The 22,795-nt window shown below is 36.8% G+C and overlaps 1 protein-coding gene across 1 annotated transcript in view; it reads left to right on the forward strand.

The window, feature by feature from the left end:
• The window catches only part of ZC3H6 (zinc finger CCCH-type containing 6), a 57,966-nt gene that overhangs the window by 5,971 nt on the left and 29,200 nt on the right, over positions 1-22,795 (forward strand). Inside the window, exons 2-3 of the mRNA XM_001087547.5 lie at positions 17,645-17,825; positions 21,058-21,180. Of these exons, the coding sequence (XP_001087547.3) occupies positions 17,645-17,825; positions 21,058-21,180 (304 nt within the window). The remainder of the gene's footprint in view (positions 1-17,644; positions 17,826-21,057; positions 21,181-22,795) is intronic.

Consider the following 22,795-nt stretch of genomic DNA (forward strand, 5'->3'; position numbering starts at 1 on the left):
GATCCTCTATGGTATATGGTAAATGAGTAGTATGGTAAATGCGGTAAATGAGTAGTAAAAGGAACTGCTGTGGTAATTTAGGTAACAGATGATGATGGTTTAGGTGAAAATGGTTGGATTCTGGATATGGTTTAATTGGTGTTAGAACCAATAGGATTTGCTGGTGGCTGGCTGTGGACAATGAGAGAATAGAATGAGCCAAATCTATTGTAAACATCTGGAAATCAGATGAGGACTTAACCAAAGGCATTGGCAATGAGGAAGTAGACAGGCAAAATTCATGAGGTATTTCTTAGCATTGATAGAGTTGGATATAAATATCTGGAATTTTTAGCTGATTGAAATGTTAGTTGAAATGAATGATACCACTCCAAGTATGTATGTCAAGAGGTATGGAGAAGAGCACAGAAGTTTTTGGAAACCAAGGGAGAAGAAAAGAAGGGATAGTCACAGAGCAGTAAAGAAAAATTAAGGTTAAAAATAGGTCACAGGATATACCTTATTCTAAGTTAAAATATTTTAAAGTTTGAATGAAAGGGTGCTGCAGGGTTTGCACACTGGTGGGCTTCAGGCTTAAAATCTGCCTATACTGTTTTTGCCTGACAGAGTGTTTTAAAATATCTGTATTTGAAAGCATTTAAGGCTTGACTTGTGCTCTGCCCTCCACAGTCTTATCACTCATAGTTTCTTGGCAAACTCACCACTCAAGGTGTCCTTCACTTATCTAGGGGATCTGCCTCACTAGGAGAGACATTTAGGTTTATGACTCTTATGTATTAAGTCAAGTTTTCGCCTGGACAGATTGGCTGCGAAAAAGAACCTCACAGATGGGTGACCTTGAGTTCACCAGGTAATGCCTTTAGTTAAGAGCAGCCGGCAAACTCTATTCTCTTGTGCATTGATGCCCCCGGAGTTGTGGAACACAGTGGCCCTGCTTTAATTTTTCAGATTTAGAAACTGATCAGTGTCAGAGCAATCAGACACAGGAATGTTAATTCATGTTCAAAAATAATAACAAGGCCGGGCGCGGTGGCTCACGCCTGTAATCCCAGCACTTTGGGAGGCCGAGGCGGGCGGATCACAAGGTCAGGAGATCGAGACCACGGTGAAACCCTGTCTCTACTAAAAATACAAAAAATTAGCCGGGCGCGGTTGTGGGCGCCTGTAGTCCCAGCTACTCGGGAGGCTGAGGCAGGAGAATGGCGTGAACCCGGGAGGCGGAGCTTGCAGTGAGCCGAGATCGCGCCACAGCACTCCAGCCTGGGCGACAGAGCGAGACTCCGTCTCAAAAAAAAAAAAAATAATAATAATAATAATAACAAGGCTAGCATTTGTTTAGCACTTGCTATATGACAGGTGCAGTTTTAAGTGCTTTACATGAATTGTTTAATCCTCACAACAACCTTGGGAAATAGGTCCTATTATTAGGCCCCTTTTCTACAGATGAGGAAACAGACAACAGATTGGTAAGTTTCCCAAGATCACAAAGTCACTCAGTAGGAACTCAAAGTAACCTGACTCCAGAGCCCACACTCTTATCTGAGCATATACATCCCCATCACAAGAGAATGCCAGTTTATTTAAGTAAAATAAGGACTAGAAATTTACATCAGGGAGTGTATTCTTTCAATGTAGAATGCTGAATGGAAAACCAAATTTCAGCATGAGATAACAAGGGAGTTGATTATAAATGACTAGAAGTTTTAAATGGCATCAGCTCTGATAAAGTGATAATCCCAGCTCCATAATATACTTGTCAAGCAGTTGCTTACATCAATCTGCTTTATAGGATATCCTTTCTCCTGGGTAATGCTTACATGATAGTGTTTTGTACCTTTCCTTTTTCACTGCTTCCATTGCTGACTGAACTACTCACCTCCATATTTCTGGTAGATATATTTCTTTTCATTGCATGTTAGTATCTTAAATTTAGTTAGTCCTATCTTTTACTTGATCCTCTGTGCTTGACTTCCTAATCTCTGTTCTGGTTTATGTTTTAGTTTTACAGTTGAGCTTTCTGAGGACATTCTTATTCCCAGTATCTTTTTTTGGGTGGTTGGGTTCTGGGAGGTGTTATTTGACTGCTGCTGATGTGTACCAACCAAGACAGTAGTCATTGAGTGACTAACAATAATCAGCAGATTATTATTATTCTTGGCAAAGAGCAAGCTTTCTCTATTATGATTTTGTATTTGTTTTGTTTTGCTTTATTTGTAATTTGAGTTCTAGCTTAACGTTAATACTTCAGATAACTGTTAATACACTTTCATAAATCATACCCGCATTCTTGAGTGGCAAATAAATAAATAACCAAGTTCCAAGTAGTTTCTAAAGAGAGTAAACATTAAAAGTAAGCATAAAACTACATAAAAATCAATTGCAGTCTGTTCATACAGTTGGTATGAAAATAACCTAGATTTGGAACCCTCAGATACTCAATATTTTACATATATCAGAGTTTATAATTTCTATAACTTCATTTGGTACATATAGACAGAGAAGATATTAATATATTCATTTTATAGTTTAGGAAACAGACTTGGAAGGGCAAATAACTTGTCCAAGATGACTAAGCCCTGGGTGAGAACCACAACCTATCTATGGCATTCAGTTTCAGCCGTCTTTCCCTTGCTTCATAATGATGGTTCTTCTGGTATCAGTTGCTGGATTGGGATTTTGGGCATTTATAAATGTGTTTTATTTTGGATATTACTGAATCACAGACAATTTCATCTTAGTTAATTAGAAATTCATCTTATGTGACACTTGTCTAAATCTTAAAATATACCTTTTTCTAAATCTTAAAATACTAAAATTTTAATGTATAAGGATGTTAATAATCTTTATATTTTAAGAGACTATGAAATCAAGTCTAGCTAACTTAGCTCTGTAAGTTTTTAGCTGTAGAAAGCAATTCTATTGTGTACAACTTTCAGCCTGTGAAGGGAATTCATTGAAAATGCATAGAGATCAGAAGAACTAACACCTTTCTTGCATGGATTTTTCTTGATTATTGGCAGTTAACAATAAAATGTTATTAGATCACTGGTGCTTCTGTGTGGGGTTGAGTTTTTGTGATATCCCCTGTTAGACCCATAAGGGAGGCTGTTTTCTACATCCTTGAGTTGTTTTCTACATCCTTGGAATATATAAGATCCTCTTTTAAAATTACATTTTGTATAAGCACATGAAAATGGAATTAAATAATGAATTGATATAGGAATTACCTAAGTATTTTGGCTGTACATTTAGTGCACAAAATATCCCTTTTTTGACTGCCAAATGGCCAAGTGTGAAAACAAATATTTGTTAAAGCTACAGCAGAAGTCAGTATCATCATCATAGAGTAAACCTCTGGCATATGTTAAGATATGAAATGTTATCCCTGAAGTTATTATAATTTATTCTTAGAAATATTAGTAATCTTATTTTAAGAGTAGGACATTGTAGTGCAGTAACGATAATTTTCTCAGTGCTGCCTGTTGCTAAATTGTTCCTGTGATTGCTGTAATGCACATACAGACACTAAATTGAGGGTCACTTTCCACTAAAGTTAGTGGAATACAAAATAGGTGGAGGAACTTTCTTCCTCTAACGTCTTTATATGTGTCTGTGTTTATATATATGTGTGTGTATATAATATCAAGCAAAAATGATTATGTTGTATATAACTTTGGAGGTTTTCCTCATAAAATTCTAAAGTGGTAGAGTTTATAACATTCTGCTGTTAATTTATCTACAAAAAAAGTGAAGAATCCTCAAAAAAGGTTTTCTCTTAGAAGATTCATGGATTTTGAGTGAGTCTCAGAAAAGGAAGAAAAAAATTCATAGAATAAAATAAAAATTAAATATAGTCTTTAGAAATGATTTTGTTTAGTATAATGAATACTGGTAATGCAACTGAATACAATTGAAATTATGACAAAATTTCTATTCTGCTTTGTATTTTTCATTAAAGGTTTTATAATTATTTGTTGTCTGAAAAAGGATTTAATATTCTTCTTAAATTCATTAGCTAACTCTCTCAATATTATTACACTATTTGCCTATTTGAAAAGTGTTAATTTCTTTTGTACATAAATAGCATTCATAATTATTGTGACATTTTCCTCTTGCATTAATGTACATTTATACTTCATCTAATTGAGAAAATTTCAACGTATAAAGTGAAACAAAAGGATTTTCATTCCGAGTTTTATGTAAAACACCTTAAATTGGAAAATGAATATTTAGATACTAAGAGTAAATTTTTTTTCTTTTTGAGACGGGGTCTTAACTCTGTCACCCAGGCTGGAGTGCAGTGGTGGGATCTTTGGCTCACTGTAACCTCTGCCTTCTGGGTTCAAATTATTCCCCTGCCTCAGCCTCCCGAGTAGCTGGGACTACAGGCCTACAACGCCATGCCCGGCTAATTTTGTATTTTTTAGTAGAGATGGGGTTTCACCATGTTGACCAGGTTGGTCTCAAACTCCCAACTTCAAGGAATCTGCTGGCCTCACTCTCCCAAAGTGCTGGAATTACAGGCATGAGCCACTGCACCTAAATGACATACTTGAAAAAATATTCTCAGGCCAGGTGTGGTGGCTCACGCCTGTAATCCCAGTACTGTGGGAGGTCGAGGGTGGATCACCTGAGGTCAGGAGTTCAAGACCAGCCTGGCTAACATGGTGAAATCCCATCTCTACTAAAAATACAAAAATTAGCTGGGTGTGGTGGTGTGTGCCTGTAATCCCAGCTACTCGGGAGGCTGAGGCAGGAGAATTGCTTGAACCCAGGAGGCGGAGGCTGCGATGAGCCGAGATTGCGCTGCTGCACACAGCCTGGGTGAGAGAGCGAGACTCCTTTAAAAAAAAAAAAAAAAAAAAAAAAAAAAATTCTCACTTGTTGTTGTTGTTGTTCAATGATTAATAGACTATTTAAGCAAGAATACATATAGTCATCATTGCCAGACTTTTTGGCAGGTTAAATGTTGGATCCAATTTTCGTTCCCAGATAAGTTTTTCTTTCTTATCCCTGTCAGTTTGAAAACATAATACCAGAAGAAGAGGGGCCCAATTCCACACAGAGCTCCCAAGAGTGAGTTTTAAGGAGTGGGTCTGAAAGTAAATTCTAGCTTAGATACCCAAGAGAGTAAATGAAATATAAAAAGAATAACTTTTAAAGTGTCTCAAAAAAAGCCATGGCAAGTTAATTCACAGTTTGGTTTATTCACGCAATAGTCTGTCTTTGCTTATGACATAAAGTATAATATATTTTAGGAATAGTGTGGTTTTCTTCATGATGTCAAACATACAAGCTTATGGATATATTTAAAAATTCTTAATTTTCTAGATTAATGTTCAGCACTACTTCCATCTTGCATTGGATGGGGGCAGATAATTAATAATTAGCAAATATTTTCTTATCAAAAACGAATTTGTTGGAAACATTTTGAAGGAACTCTTTGTAAATAAAATACATGGCATGCCTTTCTGTTTTACCAGACAGTTGCTGATTTATCCTTTACTTGGTTACTTTGAATCATCATTAACATCTATTGTCACCATAATCCCTGTGATCACTAGATGTCATACTCCATTTTATGTTTTAGTGTTGCCTTGGGGAGACTTTGAGAATATGAGAGGTGTTCATGCAGACTGCTGCTGTGTGTTGCGTAGAGATGGACTAAAGTACAAATATCTTCAGGAACAGACTCCAAACTGGTTTATTCCAGCATCCTTTCCTTTTTTTTTTAAACCTGTTCCAGATAATTTTTCATTGTTATCCTCTGAAGGAAAATAAGAGAAATTTCCACTTAGAATCCCTTCTCCTTGGATTTATAACCTTTCCCAGTTCATTTCTGTGGAAGTATTTGTAGTCCAGCGTAGTAATTCTATTCAGATATGTATAGTTAGGTAAGTCACGAAGGGAAAGGAAGCTTTCATTGAGGGCTATCTACTAGGTGGTACAATGATAGGTAATTACTTAACTTTGTCTCAATCCTTAAACAACTCTGCAGTGGTAAGGGTGATTAATTCATCCCGTTTTGTAGAGAAGGAAACAATGTTAGAGGGATGGCATAATTTGTTCATATTCATATAGGTAGTACATTGGGAAGCAGAATTTGAACACAGATCTTTCTGATTCAAGAGCTTTGTGTTCTTCTACCTTACTATGATGCTAAGTAATTAATTTTAATGTGCCACTTAAGTTTAAAGCCTTAAGTAGTCCTTTTAAGAAATCTTTTGTTGCTGGTTATTCTCATTTAACACTCCTATTTTAATTTCCAGGTTCAGGTGATCTCACTTTGCCAGAACCGTGGGTCTTCATTAAATAAGAGATTTCATTCGGTTTTTGTTTTGGTTTGGATCCTCTCTAACTTTAGGTAGAAATTGCTGTTCTGGCAATCACCTACCTCACTATATTCCACTCTCTCTTCTAGATATTGGTGCTCAGCCCTTTTTTGAACTGCAAACCTTATTAATAAAATAGTTTTCATTTCTTTGAGCATTCTTCTTCTCACTGCCACCACCCCCCACCACTGACTTTGATGTGTAGCTGAACTGAGCCACTCTTTTTTTTTTTTTTTTTTTTTTTGAGACGGAATCTTGCTCTGTTGCCCAGGCTGGAGTGCAGCGGCACAATATCGGCTCACTGCAACCTCCACCTCCCGGATTCAAGCGATTTCCAGCTAATTTTTGTATTTTTAGTAGAGACAGGGTTTCAACATGTTGGCCAGGCTGGTCTCGAACTCCTGACCTCAAGTGATCCACCTGCCTCGGCCTCCCAAAGTGCTAGGATTACAGGCGTGAGCCACCATGCCTGGCCCTGAACCACTCTTTTTCTTTTGAGATGGAGTCTCGCTCTGTCACCCAGGCTGGAGTGCAGTGACGCGATCTCAGCTCACTGCAAGCTCTGCCTCCCGGGTTCACACCATTCTCCTGCCTCAGCCTCCCGAGTAGCTGGGAATACAGGCACCCGCTACCATGCCCGGCTAATTTTTTGTATTTTTTTAGTAGAGACGGGGTTTCACCGTGTTAGCCAGGATGGTCTCAATCTCCTGACCTCGTGATCTGCCCTCCTCGGCCTCCCAAAGTGCTGGGATTACAGGTGTGAGCCACTGCGCCTGGCCCTGAACCACTCTTTACCAACTTATCTGGGACCCTGAAATGAAATAGGGTGACCTATTTTCTAGCTTTATATGATTTTCTAGCTTCATATGGTTAAGCCTTTTTACCTTTTTTTTTTTTTTTTTTGAGACAGGGTCTCTGTCACCCAAGCTGAAATACAATGGCCCAATGATAGCTTGCTGTAGCCTCGACCTCCCAGGCTCAGGCGGTTCTACCACCCCAGTCTCCAGAATGGCTGGAGCCACAGCCACGCACCGTCACACCTGGCTCATTTCTGTATTTTTTTTATAGAGACAGGGTTTTACTGTGTTGCCCAGGCTGCTCTCATGCTCCTGGGCTTGACCAGTTTACCCTCCTCAGCCTCCCAAAGTGCTGGTATTATAGGCATGAACCACCGTGCCCACCTTTTGAAAAACCTGTACAGGCCGGGCGCAGTGGCTCAAGCCTGTAATCCCAGCACTTTGGGAGGACGAGACGGGCGAATCACGAGGTCGGGAGATCGAGACTATCCTGGCTAACACGGTGAAACCCCGTCTCTACTAAAAAAATACAAAAAACTAGCCGGGCGACGTGGCGGGCGCCTGTAGTCCCAGCTACTCGGGAGGCTGAGGCAGGAGAATGGCGTAAACCCGGGAGGCGGAGCTTGCAGTGAGCTGAGATCCGGCCACTGCACTCTAGCCTGGGCAGCAGAGTGAGACTCCGTCTCAAAAAAAAAGAAAAAAAAAAAAAGAAAAACCTGTACAATAAAAGGTTTGGACTAATGTTATCTGAGCACTTAAAAAAATGCTATTCAATTAAAAAAAAAAAAAAACCTATAACATCTTATAACTCCAAATCCCATGCTGTCACCCAGCTGGTCTGCCCTGGTGGCCACCATTTCCTGACAAACATTCAAATAACTCCTGAGGAATTGAAGTAATTCACATTTATGACTCAGTGACACTGGCCTTGTCTCAGTTCCTATAGTGTATCATACTCTTTTCTACACAGAAGTTTTGCTCATCCTATTCATTTGTTTGCAGAGGTCCCTTCCCCATCCCCTGTCTCTCAGGCAGACTCCTCATCTCAGTTTATTTACGACTTCCTCAGGGAAAGCCTTCCACACTTCCCTGATGGATGACTTTCCCCTGTTGTGTGCTCTCATAGCACCATTTACCTACTTCATATACTTGTGTGGTTATTTTATGTTTATTTGTGTGATTCTTCGGTGTCTGTGCTACCCCAAGATTAAAAACTTCATGAGAGAAGAAATCATGTCTTTTTCTTGTTTTTGTTTGCCATTGTATCCCCACTGAGAATGTGGTGAATAAATATATGTTAAATGAATGAATGGCCTTTTTTTTTTTTTTTAAGCTGGAAGGACATACAATTTTTACATGCATATAGTTTTTAAGAATTGCGACTCCAGATATTTTGGATTTCATCTCTGGATTAAGTCAGAATGTCAGACAATTGTGTACTCGCACAGTAGTACTTTGTTCCTTTACATAATTGTTTTTTCTTAATTGAACTTTGGTAGTGTGCCCTTGGCTCAAATTGGCATATTCTGTAAGCAATAAAATGTTGCATTGATTGTATGGACACTCTTGAGGACAGTGTCTGTCATATCAAGTACTGTCCATTACATAAGGTAATATTGTCATTATGAGGACTCAGAGGAGAAATTTCTCTCTGATCTTACTCTCAGAAAACAAAGTGTGGTTTTCTTGAGCAACTGGTCTGTTTTTTGTCTTGGAAGTACTGTTGTCTTAGGCCTAATTTTTGTTTCTTGAAGCTCAAAGCCAGATTTGCCACTCACATCTAAAAATTAGTTAGGGGTTTCTGGCATACACTATGTAAGCTAATCTTAGTTTCATCTTAATCTCTAGAATTTTAACTGTGATTATGTGATTATTTACATATTTTATAGATTGTTTAATAAAATACTCTTTTTTTTTTTTTTTTTTGGAGCAGAGTCTCACTCTGTCGGCCAGGCTGGAGTACAGTGGCACGATCTCAGCTCACTGCAACCTCTGTCTCCTGGACGCAAGCAATTCTCCTGCCTCATCCTCCTGAGTAGCTGAGATTATAGGCATGTCCCACCATGCCTGGCCAGTTTTTGTAATTTTAGTAGAGATGGGGTTTCACCATGTTGGCCAGGCTGGTCTCGAACTCCTGACCTCAGGTAATCGCCCACCTTGGCCTCCCAAAGTGCTGGGATTACAGACATGAGCCATCGTGCCAGGCCTCAATAAAATATTTTATAAATACTTCTAAGGAATAATATAAATACCACCAGGGCTTAAATAAATAAATCTAAATCAGTCTGCTTGCTGGTTAAGTAATGTTTCTCGCCACACAGAAAGTGGAAGAGATGGATGAAGAAGAAAATAAAGCTTATTACATGTTGGGAGGGATTCTAGGCGCTAAGTTCCTTTTTTTTGAGACAGAGTCTCATTTCTGTCGCCCAAGCTGGAGTGCAATAGTTGGATCTCAGCTCACTGCAACCTCTGCCTCCCAGGTTCAAGAGATTCTCCTGCCTCAGCTTCCCAAGTAGCTGGGACTACAGGCACCCGCCACCACGCTTGGCTAATTTTTGTGTTTTTAGTAGAGATAGGGTTTCACCGTGTTGGCCAGGCTGGTCTCGAACTACTGACCTGAAGCAGTCTGCCCACCTTGGCTGTCAAAGTGTTGCGATTACAGGCGTGAACCACTGTGCTCGGCCAATTCTAGGCATTACGTTCTAATTGGTTCACTTGGGGACTGGAAATTCTCCATTTTATTTTATTTTATTTTATTTTTTCTGCTTATGTCACAAAAGCACAGACATTCTTAACAAAGAGGTCTGAGATGGGATGTGAGTGTTTGTTAAGCTAAGGGACATAGGGTCAACACTTTTGAGTGCACAGACTGGGAACCTGGCAGAGGTTTTTGTTTTTTGTTTGTTTTGGTTTTTTTTGAGATGGAGTCTCGTTCTGTTGCCCAGGCTGGAGTGCAGTGGCGTGATCTCAGCTCACTGCAAGCTCCGCCTGCCGGGTTCACGCCATTCTCCTGCCTCAACCTCCAGAGCAGCCGGGACTACAGGTGTGCGTCACCACGCCCGGCTAGCTTTTTGTATTTTTAGTAGAGATGGGATTTCATCGTGTTAGCCAGGATGGTCTCGATCTCCTGACCTCGTGATCTGCCCGCCTCAGCCTTCCAAAATGCTAGGATTACAGGTGTGAGCCACTGCATCCGGTGAACCTAGCGGAGTTTTAACAATTAGCTCCCCTATTTTGACCATCCCTTAGTCCTGTAGAAATAGAACAGATGATTACGTATTCACTACTGTATGGCTTATTACCTTTGTAGGAATTCTGACTGAAGGACTTGGCATTTGGCCTGACTAAATGTCAGAATCCCTTTATTTTTCCTTCCATTGCAAAATAATTTTTTGTACCATCAGTGAAATAACAGCTATGCAGTGGCATATACAGCTCTGGAGACCAGGCATTAGAAGAACGAGAGACAAGAATAACCAGAATGATGATAAGGAGAGACTGGAAGTCACTTTAGGTTGATGACCAAAGATTTCCTTACTTTGACCAGGAGATCAGAGCTCAAGGGTCCTTCTGAGTCCACTTGTGATGAGCCAGATTGTCTTTTCTTTCAGTTTGGCTGTAGGTTAGTCAACCTTCCCTCCACAATCATCAGGGAATATTAGTGATATGTCCTATTTTTTTTCTTGGCGTGCCATTAAGAAATCTAAAGCTATGCTGTTACCCGTAACCACTTGGATTAACTATTTTAGATTAGTTTGTTATACTTCTAGGGCTTTATGGCTTAATCTTTTCAGTCAGCATTATTAACCAAGTTTTGATAGCTTTTTCGAGTTTTGTAACCCCCATCCAGGGAGATCAGTGTCCTCTCGGACACTCCCAGGTAAGCATGATCTCCTGGAAGACATGAGAAGTCTCTTAAATCATCTAATTATTACATTGTTACCAAGAGTTATTATGTGTATATGCAAGTTAGGTTCTAATGAGGCAAATATAAGTAAATATGTTGTTGATTCAGGAGGTAAAAATTAGGAGAGCCACCTGTAGTTTCAAAAACAAAAGAGGAATTACTTGTAACAAAAGTAAATAAGAAAGGAATTCTCAGTTAGCTCTTGGGTAGAGATATGGTGCATAGAGTTAAGCAAAAATTGCAAAGGTTGTCACAGGACTATGGAGGCCATTAGGCTAATTAAAATTTATAATATTGCCCATATATTTGTACTAAGTCTCATTCCTGAAGGATTTTATATTTGGGTTGAGGCTTTGACAAATTCTAAGATGGGCTTGAGTAGTAAAACAAACCAAGTAAAAATTGCCATTGCTGTAGATAGTCAAAAAGGGGTAAGCTAAGTTTCTGCAAATTAAATAATTTCAGAAGGTGTAAGAATGTATTGGATAAAGGATAAAGATAAAAAACACTTTGAAAACTATTGATACTCATCAGATTTTACCAGTAATTTTTCAAAAGGAACTGTTTATGAAACTATAAAGAGAAAATGGAGATACGGAAAGCCATCCAAGATACAAATGCCCAAGGCCAAGTTTTGAGATGAACAGAAAATCACAAAAACTCATGTCAAGTGGATCTTCCATGGCCCCAGTATGAGCAGACAGTATTTTCCTTGAGGAGAAATATCTAGTTTGGTAGGGGTAAGGTAGGGAGTTAGTTTAACAATTAATCAAGAGAACTATACATGTGCTATTTAGGTTGAGGGAAAAGATCACAGTAGGCATGGGCAAAGCCTAGACTCAATCAAGTTATCTATCAAGCATGCTGACAGATTCAGACAGTTTATTAATTACATAGACAAATGCATGATCAGCATGGTGTCAGCTCCTCATGTCCCTCATCCACAGGATAACACTGAAACCAAACGGGGCCAAATGATAGGTAATGTGAGTGGTGGGCACTCTGTTGCTGAGGAACAGTTTCCATCCTGTAGCTAAGCAATTTTTTAGCCTACGGCTACATCCTAAGGAGTGGGCAAGGTGGTGAATCTCAGACCTCATGGAACCAGGGAAGGTGGATGAGAAACTGACTCCCAGCAAGCTCCCACAAAATATGGAGGTAGGTAAGAAATAGCCTTGTAGCAGCACCTCACAAGACTGCCTGTCTTTCCGTATTCTGAAGGAACACGGGGCATTCTGCCAAGGCTTAGGTCAGCCTATCGTTGGGCTTACCTAAGTGGCCTGTGTGGAGGCATGCAAGTTTTCCAGGGCAGCAGTACAGAGCAGTTATCCTACCCTATCATCTATAGTAAGGAAGAAATGACTGTGTGAATTTGTACAAAAGCAGAAACAGAAAAATGTTACAAGTAATCATTTCAAACATCTAGGAAATTTTGTTCTGTTGGTCTTAGGGTAAGCAGTCTAATTCTATTAAGTCGCTTGCTCCTGGACTGGAAAGAAATCCTAGAGATTCCGACACAGTCACTTGGTACATTCTGAAGATTGTCTTTTTTGTGATTTTCATATTATCCCAAGAAGTTTGCATTCATGAGTAATGTCTTTGTACTGTCATCTATCAGGAGTACTTGTATAGTCTTTTATAGAGGCTTTTGTGTTTCTTCCAGAAGACTCAGTTTCTGATCTGTAGCTTGTAACAGGAGCCTTTAGGCAAGCATAAAGAAAAAGCAGAAACTACCTGTGGAGGTAAGACTGAATAGTTCAGGTTAATTTATTTTAATAGCCATCAATATCAGAATAGAAAAAAGTAGAATCTTCTATTAAGGCATATCAGTTTGTAAAGATTTAATGAATAATTACCTTAAAATAAGAACATCATGAATGACAAGGGTACTGACCATTTTCAGAGTCTTGAATTTTTATATCATAGTGTATTACGATTTTCCCCAGTTGTCTCCAATCTAGATATTTAAATCTAGAGAAAAAATATTTTTAACTGTTTTTAAAAATAACAGCTTTATTGAGATACATTTCACTTTTAAAGTGTACAGGTTTTTAGTATATTCAGAGTAGTACAGTCATTACCACTATTTAATTTTACAATGTTTTCACCACTCCACAAAGTAACCCTTTACCCACTGGCAGTCACTCCCTGTTTTTCCCTTTAATCTACCTGGCAACTCCTAATCTACGTTGTATCTATATAGATTTGCCTAAGAGATAAAATCTATTAAAATTAATTTTGTTTATTAACTGGACAGTTATTTACCAGTCATTGGTACAAGAACATGAATATGCTCCTTTTTAAAAAAAGACAATCTCTCTATTATGTTTATATTAATAAAACATCACCTATATATAATTAATTGACTTAGGTACTTATTTGATGTATTACATTTTTAAAAAATCTTTAGTAAACAAAACAGCTCTTGTAGTATTAAGGTAGTTCAAAATCTGGAGAATGATAAGCAGTCTTAATTATTTCTGTTACCTCTTCTAGGTGTTTCTCAAGATCACTAAGTTAGTATCTGATACATTACTAGGTGCTCAATTAAGAAAGCTTTTTTTTTATTTTGGTGATAGAGCTGGAGTAAGAATCCAGCTTTCCTCCCATGAAATCTCCTTCTCTTTCCATGATACCACACATGCTTTCCACGTGTCCAAAACTGACTTTCAAAGAGTATGGAAGCAGTTCATAGTGTGAATTGTTGTTCTCTATTTTCTCTTTCTTTCACATTTTTTGTAGCCATACAAAAATGTACAAGTTTAAATCTGCTATTGTATGAATGCTGAAATAAGTAGGGTAAGGGAAAATAAAGAGAAAATTTTAAAAGTTTGCAATGTTTTATGTCTCATAACAAATATAAATGGCCCATATTTCACACTTAAATAATGTATGTAAAGTAGGACATGAATTTATGGGCATTTTTAGCCTGTGTACTTTGTTTTTAAATAGCTCTAGTTAAAATGCTAATATGAAGCAGTGATTTCCAGGTGTAATTTTTTTTATGCTTTAAGGAGCTCACGTTGAAGGAGAGAGGCAATAAAAGAAAGGATAAACACTTACAGATATTTTTGTCATTTGTGTTTTAAATTTTATTGTATAAATATAGGTAACAAAGTACACAGTACTTAAATGTATAACTTGATGAGTTTTTACAAATATGTATAGTGTATATATAGTAATCACCACACAGATCAATATACAGAATATTTCAATACCTCAGAAGTTTCCTTAATACCCCTTTTTTTGTCACTTGCACTTCTGCAAGAGGTAATCACTATTCTGACTTCTGTTATATATTGGTTTGTCTGTTTTCGACAGACAATCTGTCGAAAATGAAATCATTTCATTTATGAATGAAATCATACAGTACTGTCTCGTGTCTGGCTTATTTTGCTCCTCATTATGTCTATAAGATTCCTCTATATTTTTTGTAGCAGTTGTTAATTTTTTTCTTTTTAGTATTCTGATATAAATAAAGTATAATTTATTTGTTTGCCTGTTGATAGAGATTTGTTGTTTATAATTTTTTACTATTATGACTAGAGCTGCCAAAAACATTCTTATACTTGTCTTTTAGTGAATAGGTGCACTCATTTTTTTGGATTATAAGGTTTTATAGTTTATAAAAGTTCAAAACATTTTAACTGAAATAGCCAGAATGTCAAGACTGCCTCATAAGCAATTTTCAAGTCTAAGTGAATATATATCTCTTTGATTTTATAATAGAAGCTGGGGAAAATTCCAGTGACTTTATAGCCACTTTAGGATAGTATCATATACCTGTTCTATGATGCAAGAGTTATGGGTATTATACATTCAGTCATTCAGTAAATAGCAAAGTGCCATGCTAGGTGCTAGAGATACCTCTGTAAAAGACAGTCATACACCCTGCTTTCACCAACGAACAAACAAGTCATTTGACATAATGTACAGAGTGCAATGATAAGAGAAATGAGAGCTAGCAGAGGAGTACTTAGAATGAAGCATCTCACCTAAACCTGGGTAGTAATGGGAGACATCTTATAGGAAATGACATCTAAACTGCATCCGAAATATTGAATTGGAATTAGCCAGGTGAAGGAGTTGTGGTGAGGCTGGTGACGTGAGCTGGGCATTGAGAGATTTTAGGCACTTTTTAAGGCTTGTAGACTTGAGAAACTGAAAGTAGCTGAGTAAGCAGAGGGAACCATTGAAGATTATGTTTTTATTACAGAACCTCTTAAATGTATAAAGAATAGAATGAATCCTCATATACACATCCCACAGTTTCAGCAGTTTACCAACTCATGGCCAATCTTATTAAGACCACTTCCACTATCCGTAGTGGATTATTTTGAAGCAGATTTGAGATATCATATCATATCATTGAAGATTTATGGCAGGAGAGTGACATTATCAGTTTCATGTTTTAGAAATTACACATACCTGGTAATTCTAAATTACCTTTAAAATGCACACACCATAGTTTAGTTGTTTTTCATTTGCTGCCATATATACATAGACATTTGCCTTTCTGCATGTAGTATTTGTAGTAGTTTGCATTTTTTCAAACTATAGTGTTTTGGAAGTATGATTAAATGTTAAAATTGTTTTATGTATTCATCTTTCCATGTGTATCGATTGGTTCATTTGCATTTTAAAATACTGTTAATGAATATTTTGGTTTCCATCTTTAAAAATGTCGTAATCAATATAAAAGTCAGCTTGTTTCTAGGATTCAACCTCCACAATAGCAAAGATACTAGTATTTGGAAAGAAATTTGATTTATAGTTTTATTATGAAGCCTTTTTACAGATTCACGTTAAGGAATTGTTTTGTGGCTTGAGTTTTGTTACTATCTGTATGAAAATTTTTTTTTTTGTTTGTTTGTTTACTTAGTGTTTTACTTTGTTGGTAAGAATTAATATAGACTGGCTGGGCATGGTGGCTCATGCCTGTAATCCTGGCATTTTAGAGGGCCAAGGCAGGCAGATCACTTGAGGTCAGGAGTTTGAGACCAGCCTGGCCAACATGGTGAAACCCCCATCTCTATAAAAATACAAAAATTAGTCAGGTGTGATGGCGTGTGCCTGTAATCCCAGCACTGGGGAGACTGAGGCATGAGAATCGCTTGAACCTGGGAGGCGGAGGTTGCAGTGAGCTGAGATTGTGCCACTGCACTTCAGTCTGGGTGACAGAGTGAGACCCTGTCTCAAAAAAAAGCTTTTTAAAAACTTTTTTTTTTTCAAATTAGGAAAATCATTTGTATTAAATATGACCAACAGTACTAGTTTTGAATAAAATTTTATACAGATAAGCTTAAAAAAATGGTGTGACCCCAATCCAAAAGAAGAACAGTGACACAAACAGATAAAGTATGCATGCAATATAACAGGCAGGGAAAATTCAACTTCACTAGTCATCAAAGAAAGTAAAATTTTAGACCTATTAAGCTGGCAAAAAAAAGCAACTGAAATTCCACCACCACCATTAGTAAAGTTGTAGTAAAACTAATCCACTGATTCACTGCCAAAGATGATCTAAATTGGTGCAGCCCCTGTGCAAAGCATCATGGCGATACATGTCAAAATTCCTGAGCATGGTAATTTCTGTAGACCAGATATCTGACTCTTAAGTAAGCCCCATATCAAGAATAAAGTTCAACCAAAGAATAACTTCACACTTAAAATGCTTATTGCTGAGTTATCGGCAAGCAGTCAAATGCCCAGCTCCATGTGAATTATTTATGATATAAAAGAACTTGATCAAATAAATAATACAGCCATGAAATGTATAATATTTAAGTACAAAATACAAATTCTGCTATGCACATCTACTAAAATTTCTGAAAATATGTAAGCACAGGAAAGGGAACATATAATAAAGAAAAAAGAAGTTATGATATTCAAATGAAGAAATGTTTAATTATTTGATAGTGATACAGTATTTTTTAACCTAAAATGAGACAGATCCTTTTGTGCCTTTTGAGGTTTCCCTTTAAGCCACATGCCTGTATTATCTATTTAAAGAATTATTTTTTAGAAATAAAATAATAATTTAAGGACTGTACGCATAGTGACAAGCCATAAGCTGAAGCCATAAGCTGCATCAACCGGATTCTAGATCCTCTTTCCCCAAGGGCAGCCCATTCTTGGTTCTTAGGTTGCTTTTAGTTTAAAACTATAGCTGTCTATGAGCTACTAAGTTAAAAATACCTTCTTGTAAATCGAGTGTTTCTTGTAGCATTTTAGTTTAATTCCTTTTTTTGAAGAAAGTTTAGTAGATGGTAACTGTTGCAGTACTTTGGGATAGCACTGTATTCATTCATGCATTCATTTTGTGAGAATCAGTGATTGTAATCTAAGAGGTTTGCAAACTTCGGCTGCTGAGAATGGTTCTTACATTTTTAAAGGAATGTTAAATGAAGAAGAATTCGCAACAGAAACCATATACAGCCTGCATATGTAAAATATTTACTATCTGGGCCTTTATAGAAAAATTTTTCAAGCACTTGTCTAAATGAATATAACATAAATTCTTAGCATATGCTTTTTTTCTTTTGAAAATCTTTCTGTAAGATTTGTTTTAGAATTGATATTTGAAAATTAAAATTTTCCTTCTGTAGAGAAGATGGCGAATTAGAAGATGGTGAAATAGACGATGCAGGATTTGAAGAAATACAAGAAAAAGAAGCAAAAGAGAATGAAAAGCAGAAAAGTGAGAAAGCCTACAGAAAATCAAGAAAAAAACATAAGAAAGAGAGAGAGAAGAAAAAATCCAAAAGGAGAAAACGTGAGAAACATAAGGTTAGTTAGAATCTACTTTTTATTCTTTGATAAATTTTTATGAAATATATTAAAAATTAGAAAGCAGAAGTCATGATTTTATTATAAAACATATGGATTAGATATTTTCATTTATGTGGTTAAACTTTCTAAACAAAGATTATATTAATTATCTTAAAGATTTAAAAAGTAATTAAGTTAAATCTTTTTTTGTTGTTGACACAGGGTCCGTTGCCCAAACTTGAGTGCAGTGGCACAATTTTGGCTCACTGCAGCCTCGACCTCCCAGGCTTCGGTGATTCCCCTACTCAGCCTCCTGAGTAGCTGAACTACAGGTGCATGCCACCACACCTGGCTAATTTTTTTTTTTTTTTTTTTTTTTTTTTAGTAGAGACAGGGTTTTGCTATGTTGCCCAGGCTGGGCTCAAACTCCTGGGCTCAAGTGATCTGCCGATCATGGCCTCCCAATTTGCTAGGTTTACAGTTGTGAGCCACCATGCCAGGCTTCAGTTAAATTTTAATACAGATTGAAATAAATAATATTTTAATTGATGGAAAATTGTATACATGGATATTGGAAGGTTAAGGAAAGACAGTTTCATTCTCTACAGATACAGATTAGTGCATTCGCATTGTCCATCTATTTATTTACGTATTCATTTATATGTATGATCGAGTGCTTACTATGGAAACCTTTATGCTATGTGCTGAGGGTTATAGTAGTGAGTGAAATAGTTGGCTCTTAAAGAGATTACATTGCAATGGGAAGGAGAGAGGCAACACACAAGTGAAAAACAAATGCTATCAGAAAAACAGCAGGGTACTGGATGGAGAATTATGTGTATTTGGGGTAGGGAAGAAGGGGAACCTATGCTGACTGAGAAATCATGGACAAGTTGGCAGCAATGGAGGAGCAGGTTTTGAAACTCCCTGAATTTTCTCCATTAAAATCGCATGAATTAGGATAACACAACCAAAACCCATTGACAACATCTACGAAAGAAGAAAGAAACAAGTTATCTCTAATAAACCTAAAAAATACAAATGATTGGAGCCAAACCATAGACAGCAACAAGACCAGTGTCGCAACAGCATCAGTACAAATGAAGCAGAGGGAAAATAAAGGGACTTCCAGAAACCAAGTTGCCAACAGATATTCACCTCAAATGGTCCATGCCCAGCATGGAAACCTTATGGGCCTGAAAACAGCAGCAGAAACTGGGAGGGGCTATACTATCACCAGTTCATGCATGAATGTAAGGTGACCACAGAAATTGGATGGTGCTGAAAAGATCTGGACCTGATGAACCCCTAATACGAATCAACCAAATCCCTTTCTACGACAGTCCCACACTGAGGAGGTAACTGCTGGAAGTAGAATCTACATTGAGAAACAGGCATATAGGGCCAAGGAAAGAAATAGATAACAAGTGGGGGAAGGAAGCAGAAGAGGCATAGCTCAGAAAATAGCCATATTTTTGAATACTTCATGCTAACAGCAGAAGAGATAACCCTAGAGCTATGAAGCTAGGAAAGTTTTCTTGGCCCATTCCATCCATTTTTTTCACATGAGAAGCAAGATAGGACTATGGTCACATTTCATAGTTGTTATTGTAAGATAAAAGGGAATAATGGTGAGTAAGTCTTCCAGAAAAGAAAGCATGCCCACAAAACATATGAAAAATTTAACCTAATACTTAAAAATGACAAAAAATTAAGAAAACAATATAACCTATGATCAAACAGCATAGAATAATAACAAAACAAAAAGGAAGTACTTAATAAAGTTATGAGCACAAGTGAATGCATTAGAATGAAAGCCAATAGTTTTTTTAAAAAGATCAACAACATATTTATCATTGACCAAACTAATCAATAATAAAAAGGAAAAGAAAAATAAATGTATATATGCTGAGGGTGAAATAACTATCAAAAAGGAAATTAAAATCATAAGAAATTTATGTATATAATTTTATGAAAATAAATATTAAAACCAAGATGAAATGGAAAATTTTCTAGAAAAGTACTGCCTATTGAAATTAATTCCAGAGAGTCAAAAAGTCTGAGACTTTTTGGAGTTTGTAATCTACCCTACCAAGAAACAACAAGGACCAGATCTTTTCAGAGTATAATTCTACTAGTATTTTTCAGGTAAAAGGTTTTCCTTAGAGCTGGAGCTGCCTTCTCATGGTGACTGAGCAAACTTGGCTTTTAAATATATACTATTTATCTTAAATCCTAGCCAAGAATGATTAGATACTTAAAGTTGAAGCATTTGACAGCATAATTTAAAAATATTTCTTCATATCACCTATCAAATCAGCAAAGACAAAAGCAATAAAATCATAAAAACCAAACTCCAGACCATTTAGGAACAAGATGGAGGAAAGCAATTTGTCTTTCCTAAAATAACATTTCAGGATGGGTTAGAGAAAAACAGAGCCTTCCCTTATAAAAGCATCAGAGTTCAATCATTGCAGCAAATTTTTACTGAGTTTGTACTAGATCTAGATGCTGGGACTGCAAGGATAGTAATACACAGAGCCAGTGTCTTCATTGCTAAGAAATGTAAGAACTCTTTAAAGAGAATGCTCAACTCGGGAGGGTAATCATTTTGACCAGATGGAGAAGATTTGGTCCCATTTTTTTTTTGAAATTATATTAATACTTGAAAATGGTTACTCTTGATATCAATTATCATTATACTTGACATCAATAATCATTATCAGTTACTTATGCTTTTCATTTCACTTTTGTTCAATTTTGTGGGTCAGATTTATTTTATTTTTGTAATTTGTAATGTTTTGGTATCTTTTAGTTTTAGGGTACTCATGCAATAGAATAAGAACTCCAAAGCCATTTTAGGTAAAAACAAATTAATACATATTCTACTCATGTTCTATGACCCTTTTTGGTGATCTAGGAGCCAATTTTACTTTCTTTAGGTTTAGCTTAAATGTAGATCATTTTAGAGCACAGGGGTGGAATATTTCTGTTTAGGTCAAAGGGATAATGAGGAAAATGTCATAAAGTTTCTGAGCAGAGAGAAAGATACACTTTCTTCTCAGAAAACCTCAGCGAAGTTGGAATGGTGGTGGCCTTTGGAGCAAGAATTTTTCAGTAGTACTTCAGAGTCTCCTGGAATAATATAATCTACTGGTTGGTACCTTTGGCTGAAACAAGCTTATCTAATTACTAGTAAAATTTTCTTCCTTTTGCAAATGTAACATATTTGTCTTTCCCCTCCCTTCAGCATAATTCCCCATCTAGTGATGATAGTTCGGACTACAGCCTTGATTCAGATGTTGAACATACAGAAAGTTCCCATAAAAAAAGAACTGGTTTCTACAGGGATTATGACATTCCATTTACTCAGGTATTGCCATTTTTTTGTTTTGTGGTAGAACATAGATAGCGTAAAATGTACCATTTTAACCCTACAATTCAGTGGTATTAAGCATATTCACAGTGTTGTTCAGTCATCACCACTTATCCATTTCTAGAAATTCTTGATCATTCCAAACAGAAACTCAGCACCTATTAAGCAATAACACCTCGTTTTCCCCTGCCCCCAGCCCCTGAAAACCACTATTTTCTGTTTCTATGGATTCGCCTATTCTAGGTATTTCAAATAAGTGGAATCATACAGTATTTGTCCTTTTGTATCTGGCTTATTTCACTTACCATAATATTTTAAAAGTTCACCCAAGCTGTAGCATGTGTCAGAATTTCTTTCCTTTTTAAGGCTGAATAATATTCCACTGTATGTATATATCACATTTTGTTTATCCATTCATCTGTTGATGGACACGTGGGTGTTCATCAAAAAAAGCTTCTACCTTTTGCTATTGTGAATCATGCTGCTTATGAACATGGGTATACAATAATCTTTTTAAGACTTCTTTCGGTTTATTGGGGTATATATTTAGGAGTAGAATTGCTAGATCATATGGTGATTCTATGTCCAACTGTCTGAGGAACCATGAAACTGTTTTCCACAGTGGCTGCACTATTTTACATTATTTACAATATTTTCATATTATTTACATTACAATAATGTAAGTATAAAAATACATTTACATTATTTACAGAATGCCTGAGGGTTTCAATTTCTCTACATCCTTGCCAACACGTGTTTTTTTTTTTTCTTTGTTTTCTTTTGGAAACAGAAAATGGTATGAAGTGGCATCTCATTGTGGTTTTGAGTATTGCCCTTTTAAGAGAAAAATTAAACTTTGAATTTTATTCTTTCTGGTCTTTTATCAGACACAGGCTATAAATTTGAAATCTTTGAACATAAAGAATACATAATGTATTCGTTTGCTAGAGCTAACATAAAATTTTACAGACTAGGTGGCTTAAGCAGTAGAAATGTGTTTTCTCACAGTCTGGAATCTAGAAGCCCCAGAGCAAGGTGCCAGCAGGGTTGGTTTCTTTTGAGGACTGTAAGGGAAGGATCTGTGCTAGGCTTCTCTCCTTGGTTTGTCGCTGGCCTCCTTCTCACTGCTTTGTCCTTACATGGTCATGCCTCTGTGCACAGGAACCCCTGGTGTCTCTCTTTGTACAAATTTCCTCTTACTGTAGGAACACCAGTCAAACTGGATTAGAGCCCACTTTAACAGCCTCATTCTGATTTAGTCACCTCTTTAAAGGCCCTATCTCCAAATATACAGTATTTTGTGCTAGGCAAGTAATGATGCTCTCAGAGTCACTAGGAAGTATTCGGATCAGTGTGCACTTATCTGAAAAGCCCCAGAGTTTCTGAGTTCTCATTTTTGCCAGTCTGTCACTGTTCGGGTCTACAGCAGCACTATTCTTTCTCCTAATTTGGTGTTCCTAATCTCTTGTGAGTTAGAAACCAAAAGACTATTTTTGTTAGTTATTTCTATTGTCTGATTCACTGTTGCCGCCTTTATAGTTGAGATTGCTAAGTGACCATTAAATAAATGAGGTTTTATTAAAATATCTTCTCAAAATTTGAAAAGAATTAT

The sequence above is a fragment of the Macaca mulatta genome, chromosome 13 (assembly GCF_049350105.2).
Source record: "Macaca mulatta isolate MMU2019108-1 chromosome 13, T2T-MMU8v2.0, whole genome shotgun sequence".
NCBI classification, from domain to species: Eukaryota; Metazoa; Chordata; class Mammalia; order Primates; family Cercopithecidae; genus Macaca; species Macaca mulatta.